We start from the raw sequence: 7491 nt of genomic DNA, 5'->3' as shown, positions 1-7491 counted from the left end.
CACAAAATTCAATATGGTCCATGCTTAGCCGAATTCCCTATAGCTTCATAACAGCCCATATTTTCATTTATTTCACACTTTTAACCACAACATTTCACATTTTCTCAATTTAATCCCTTTTATGCAATTTCACTAAAAATCACTTTACAAAACAAGATAATCTATCAACAAATACTCATTTTCCATCATCAAACATTTAAGAGCTCAAGCACTCAACAATGGCATTTCACAAAATCATCAACGCTTTCAAAAATTGAGACATGGGCTAGCTAGAACACGAAGCAACGATCACAAAAACATAGAAATCATAAAAAACCGAGTTCAAAACATACCTCAATCAAGCTAGAGAAGTGCCGAAATTCAAATCCCTAGTTTAGCTTTTCTTCTTTTCTATTTCGGTGCAAAAAGATGATAAAATGGCCACCTTAATGTTTCTTTTAATTAATATTAACTTAATTATAAATTTCTAATTTTAACCTTTAATAATAAACATATAAATCACTTAATATAATGTCATTTATGTCCATCTCCACTATCAATGGTCAAATTGCAACATAAGGACTTTTCATTTAATAAGCCATAGCAATTAAGCACTTTTAACATATAGAATGCAACTTTTGCATTTTACGCGATTTAGTTCTTTTTATCAAATTGAGTTATTAAACGATAAAATTAACTTACAAAATTTTCACACATATATATTCTCATGCTATAAACATAAAAAATAATATTAAAATAATTTTACAACCTTGGATTTGTAGTTCCGAAACCACTGTTCTGATTTAGCTAAAATCGAGCTGTTACAGATTGTCATTGAGTTACAGACATTGCCTTATCACGACGGGGGCAACCGACTACATCCGGGGAAAAAAACTTTTCACCGTATGTTTTGGACATTCAGTCCCTGCATTCAGGTCTTTCCCCACTGCAAGCCGCTTGTATAGGTAGATGGGACCTGGCTGTACAGGTAGATGGGACCTGGCTTTACAGGAAATGTACGCAAATTCTCCTCATTGCGGTTGCACAAGACATGAACCGGAATATTCTACCAATAGCTTTTTTATCGTTGAAGGAGAGAACTCAGAGTCATGGCAATTTTTTGTGAAGAACTTGCGGAGATATGTTGTCACTCAAGACAATGTTTGCATCATTTTTTGATAGATCAAAGGGGATAGTTGCTGCAATTAGGCGTTCAGGTGTTCCATGGAGATTTGTCTACTATATCAAACACATTGTGTGAACTTCCATAAGGAATTAAAATATGCGGATTGGTGAAGACAAGTTTTGAAGATTGGTAATTATCTTACTCACTTTTTTTCCCATATGCTTATAGTTTGCCAAACGACACGGAATATGTTGTAACGCTTTATACTAATACTTAAACTATTAATTTTATCTAAAATTACCTTAAAAATAATATCAAAAAATAAAATGTGAAATATAATATAATTACATATCTAAAAAAATAAAATTTTAACAAAAGTTTTAAATTATTATTAATAATTATAATAATTAAAAATAAATAAATACCTGATTTTTTGAGGGGAGATCTCCAAAGAGGGAGGAAGAAGGAACCATCTAAAAGTTTATAATATAAAAACAATTAAAGATACAAATTAATTAGTACAAACATCTAATAATATAACTAATTATACTAAAAGAACCATATTTTTATTTAATTTTCAAGATAATAAATTAAATATTAACTTCTTAATAAAATATAACAGATTTAAAAAATATTAAACTAGTATTAAAAATATTAATTTTAAAAAAGGGAGGGAAGTGAAACTTACCTTCCGTGATGGAGGGGGAAGGGGGAAGGGGGACCTTCAGCTTAAAAATTTGAGTGGAGGTTAAGGGACTAAACCAATTCCTTTTTATACTAAAAAATATATATTTTATTATATTTTTTAAAGCTAAAATAGTAAAAAAAATTGGTATAATAATTTTTTCGGGGGGCCCGTGATCGACGGGTCACATCTATGGCAGGCCGTCAGGTCACGGGTCTGGGTTCCAATACCCCAAAAAAATTATTATACCTGGTTTTTTTTACCGTTTCAGCTTAAATTTTTTTAAAAAAATATTTGAGTGTCACTTGACACATCGGCGACACCAATAAAAAAATTATTATTTTTTCGTTTGGTCGTATACTATCGTATTTTTTTGTGTTAAATACGAGTGCCGTTAATTGGGTAAGCTATACCCAAAAAATAAATTTTTTAAAATTAAAGTGGTGCCACCGATTGGTCAGGCAAAACCAATATATATATCACTATTGCATCTGCCTATTCCCGTAAATATTAATCCCCTTACGCTATTATGATATTTATTTATTTTATATTATTTATGAAAAAACCAAAAATAATTATATAATATGAATATAATATATAAGTTAAGTCCTTCCATCAAATGATACGTTTGCTCCAAGCTAATAATTGTTTTTATTTTCCTTTCCATTCTACTAATATGTTGGAGAATCAAGTTATACCTCGGTTCTTATTAAATTTGCGAAAATTTATTATATTAATTAAAAATTATTTTTATTTAAATTTATTTCTTAAAATATATAAATATTAATACAACGTATAAATTATTTTAACATTTAAATGATTATTGAATCCGGTAATACAAAACCTAACTTAAATAATATTAAAAAATTGCGATTTGCGAATTGATTTCGATGTATATTTGAGCCAATTAAAAAAAATGTTAATATGGGTTCCGAATATTTTTATTATCTAATTAGCAATTGAATTTATATTCCGTCATGATTGTATTTTTGCATTAATATTTTTAATTTTATGTTGATGTGGTATTGATTGTCAATTCTATATTAAAATATGGCAACCTCTCAATATGACACGTAGTAAATATAAATTTAAAAATCTTTTAAAAATATAAATTAATTTTAAAAAGTATAATCTTTTTGAATAAGTTCGAGTACTAACTAGGTTCTTCTGGTCAAGTTTAAGGGGCAAACTACATGTTACCCCTTGAAAATTTAACGTTGTTAACACATTGGGACAATGTTTTTGATGAAACAAGTTCATGTATCAACTAAGTACAAAAAAATTAGGTATCAACAATATGCTTTTACTTTTAGGCAAGTTTAGGGGGGGTAAAGTGTTACTTCTCTTTAGACTTATTTGTGGGTTGGGCTACCCACTCAGGTCTGCTCGAAATTTGGAAGATTTGGATAAAAATATTAAATATGTTTAAAATATAGATTACGCTCGAGTTTGAACATTTAAAGTCTGGGCCCGGCTCGACCTGACTCATTTTTAAATTTATAATATGTTATGTTATGTTATTTTTATGTATTATGTAATTTATAACATATAAAAAATAAATATATACTAAATATATAATACTATTTTAATGTAAATATTAGAAAAATGTTAAGATGAATATATAAAAAAAATTAATAAATAAAAAATATAAAAATTCTTAAATATTGAATTAAAATAATATAAATATTTTTAAAAAATAATATGGGCAAACTTGAGTTAACATTTTACAAATATGAATAGACTTGGTTAAAATTTTATGCTTATATTTCAAATCAAACTAAATTTAGACAAATATAAAATATATCAATATTATACTTAGATTTGATCTGAACCCAACTCCAACCCACCCATAAACAAGACTTCTATGTTACTTGATTGGCGTCCTCGTAACACTTTTAATTAAAAACTAGAATGTTTTTGCCGTTTAGATAGGCTTCAAAATTTTTAATATAATTTTAATTATATTATAATTATTTATTTGATATTTATTGAAATTGTAGTATATATTTATTAAAGTAATTATGATCGAAATTTTAATTAAAAATATTATTTTAAAAAATCATTTTTTATTAAATCAAAGGATAAATAATTGCTTTATGTATACAACCTTTTAATTCAAATTATGATTATAACCTCTTTACTATATTTAAATTTAATATTTAAGATTTATATTTTAATTTAATTTAATTTAGTTCTATTTTTAGTTACTTCAAATAATTAGTGCTCTTAATTATTTCGAGTAAAAATATCATTTCAAACTTAACATTATGTGTTAAAAATATGTACTTATCATCTTTGAAATAGATTTGTTTTGTTTGTGTTAGAAAGGTGTTTTAAAAAATTCACGACATCATTTTAACCGTAATAATTAAGGATATTAACTATTTGAATCAATTAATGTCATTGATAAAGTAGATGATCTAATTATGTCAAATTAAAATATCAAGACTAAATGCTAAATATTAACATAGCAGAGGGCTCAATGCTGAAAATTTACCTCTATCCTCTAGCGGGAAAAAGGAAAGGATGTTAGACAGAAACGCTTGGGACCTACTTATATTTCAAGACTAAAAAGGACGCGTGTTATAATAAAAATGCTTGTGAGATTCTGTTTATAGAAGTAGTACAGTATAGATAACTAAAACAACACAAATGTATCTCGCATTCTCACCGACTTAAATCCAACTTTTAACATCACATTTATTAGTGGAGTAATTATGTTATCATAAGATAATTAGATTATTATTTCAAAATGTAATGAATTAATTATATTTGTTTTATAGGTAAATATCATCTGCACCACGGTCCACAGCATTGGTTAAATATTTGCTTAATAAAAAACAGGACTTGCATATATACCAACATAATGATTTTGGGTCTGTAGTTCATCGATTGCTATTTGCTATGTGATTTAGTTAGCGATGATGGTTCCAATGAGTTGCTGTTTCTTGGCTTGTTAAGTGTGTAAGTGCACCAGATGGTGCATGCTGAAAGCAGAATGCCAGTCTAAGCAAATACATCCAAATATAAACGATAACATATATACGTCAAATGCTAAGAATCCACCACCCAGAAACTATTTGTGATTATATAATTAGATAGGATCTAGGTAAACAGGCAATAGGACAAACCTCCCTTGCTATGGAGTCCAGGTGAACAAACCAAAGAATCTGATATATATATATATATTTATATATATACCCATCTTTCTCTTTAAATAAGATCATCATGCTGCTGCAATACTTAACCTAGTTAAGAGTTGCTCTTGATTTAAATTTTAGATACTTTAGTTTGGTTTCCATGGTAAAGAAGACTGTTTTGAAGGTTGATCTCTCAGGCGATAAAGGCAGGAAGAAGCTTCTTAAGGCAATCTCTGGAGTACAAGGTAGACACATGGCTAGAAACAGTACCATATTCCTCTTTGGCTTTGTAATAATTGATGGCAAATTTTGAAGCTGTATCCGAACATGTTTATCAAACATTAATATTTATGTACATATTGTTGAATTTATTGGTGTGCAGGGGTGGATAAGATAGAGGTGGATGCTGCCAAGGGAACTATATCAGTAACAGGCGATGCAGACCCATATGATATTATAGTTCGAACGAGAAAAGTAGGGAAATTTGTAGAGCTGGTGAGTGTAGGGCCTCCCCCAGCACCTCCAAAGGAACCCCAGAAGAAGCCGGAAGAGAAGAAGGCTGAGCCCAAGAAAGATGATAAGAAGACTGACCCAAATCCCCAATTCCACTATCCTGTAGTCTATATGGATAGATATAATGAGCCCAACGTTGGGTGCTCAATCATGTGATAATAATAATAGGTTGTATTTATGTTGATTGAGTTTTAGCTCGATTGATATAGACATTATTGTCAATGTAAGAAGATGTAGGTTCAAGTGTGCTGAAGTGTATTATCCTTCTATTTATAGGTTGGGAAGGAACTAAGGATAATTTTAAGCATTGGGTCAAAAAGAGTAGATATGATCAGAATATATAATGAGATTGTTTAAAAAAATAGTTTTATTTATTTTTATTTAAACTTGCTTTTCAAAAAAACTTTTATATATATATATATATATATATATATATATATATATATTGAGTAGGAGATGGGATAACACGATTTGAATTATGACAAATAAGTGTTTAACAAAAATTTTAACCACCATCCCATAAGTTAAGACTAGAAGATCAAAGTTATTTGTCAGTTACCTTAATTGCTTTTGCTATGAACAAAATGAGTATACGTGTCATGGATTTTTTTCCCAATTTTTACTTAACCTATCCACTCAACTCGGATGTTTTCAATATTTATCAAAAATGTTGAAATGTTTTCAAAATATATATTTGGATTGATACTTTACTATTTTTAAATAGAATAAATTAGAAAATAATTATTTATATATTATTTAAATTATGTTTTGCTCATTAAACATTATTATGAAATAATCTATATAAATACGCTAACAACCTAAATCTTGTGGTTTGTTATTTTTGCCATTGCAATTATTAGTAATCTTAGTTTTTTTTTTTTAATATAAAAAGAAAGGGGAAAAGAAGAAAGGGGAGAAGAAGAAAAAGAAAAATAAAAAAAGAAAAGTGTAGTGACACTTTTTCGGCTAAAGTTCAAAAAGAAAAATTCAGCTTGAGGCTTTTCAAAATATGGAAATTTTTTATTTAAGAAAACATGGGAGATTTAAATTAAAGTAAGAGTCGTCGTCGATCTTTTTGGTTAGGTATAAGTGTCATGGGGCTAGACCTTTCGTTTTGCAATCTACACGGCCTTAGGCGATTTCTTTGCTTCAAATGCGCCTAAGTCAGCCTAACGCTTTGAAAGTGAGGATTCCCACAGAATTCCTCTAAGGCTCCGAATTATAGCGGAAGCAACTCAAACTGAAAGAGCAACGAATAACAGAAAAGCCAAAGAAAAATAGCACGCCAACTGTTTAAGTATATGCTCTCAAATATATTCAAACTATGAGTGACCTGATTACAAATGAAGGGGGAGACCTCTATTTATAGTTGAGTTACCCCAAATTCAATAGTACTACAGATCGATTTACATCAACTATTAAGATTAGTTCCCATCTACAATTAAAACTCTTAAGGGATTTATACTTTATACAATTTTATCCTTTTAGGATTTATGCTATTTACCTTAGTAACTCTAGTTTTACCGGAGTGTTTCGCTGGACCACCAAGACTTCAAGTAGATGTGCTTCTCCACAGGTTCCACGAATCGGGTCAATTCATGTGGGTCAAATGAGCCCTACTTAATAAGTTGACCTCTATAAGGCATTATGTGTGCAATGGTCACGAGCTTTAATCTGCTGCTTGTGACATTCTCCCCCACCCATTCTCGCGATGCCCTCGTCACGTCTTCAGAATGACACTTTTTTAACTCGTCTTGGAACAGTCTAGATGTCTCAGTTGATTCCCAATTTCTTTCTATATTGGGTGGTTTCATTTCTCGGAACCTTCGCCTTAGCTTATATCTCCGCTGTTGCCTAACTCAAATTGTATCTCTTTTTTGTATATCTCGATCATAAGAGGCCATCACTCTTACCTGCCCCCATTGTGACTTGCCCCGATTAAGATCCTCTTGATTCGCACAAATAGGCTTACATGCCCACATTGAACATCAATTTCACCTTGAGTTTTTTTGCTAAATCTGGTTTGTAAACCTCTTGGCTTACACGCC

At 29.7% G+C, this 7491-nt stretch overlaps 1 protein-coding gene across 1 annotated transcript; it reads left to right on the top strand.

Annotated features, from left to right (window-relative positions):
• Positions 1-5035: 5035 nt before the first annotated feature.
• On the top strand, positions 5036-5762 carry LOC108479067 (heavy metal-associated isoprenylated plant protein 43-like). The gene is made up of 2 exons (XM_017781491.2): positions 5036-5175; positions 5313-5762. Exons 1-2 carry the CDS (start codon positions 5091-5093, stop codon positions 5597-5599), a joined length of 372 nt encoding a protein of 123 aa, XP_017636980.1. The 5' UTR covers positions 5036-5090; the 3' UTR covers positions 5600-5762.
• Positions 5763-7491: the final 1729 nt, after the last annotated feature.

The sequence above is a fragment of the Gossypium arboreum genome, chromosome 12 (assembly GCF_025698485.1).
Source record: "Gossypium arboreum isolate Shixiya-1 chromosome 12, ASM2569848v2, whole genome shotgun sequence".
Taxonomy (NCBI): Eukaryota; Viridiplantae; Streptophyta; class Magnoliopsida; order Malvales; family Malvaceae; genus Gossypium; species Gossypium arboreum.
The sequence above is the reverse complement of the archived record's forward strand: the minus strand, read 5'-3'. Positions and strand labels throughout refer to the sequence as shown.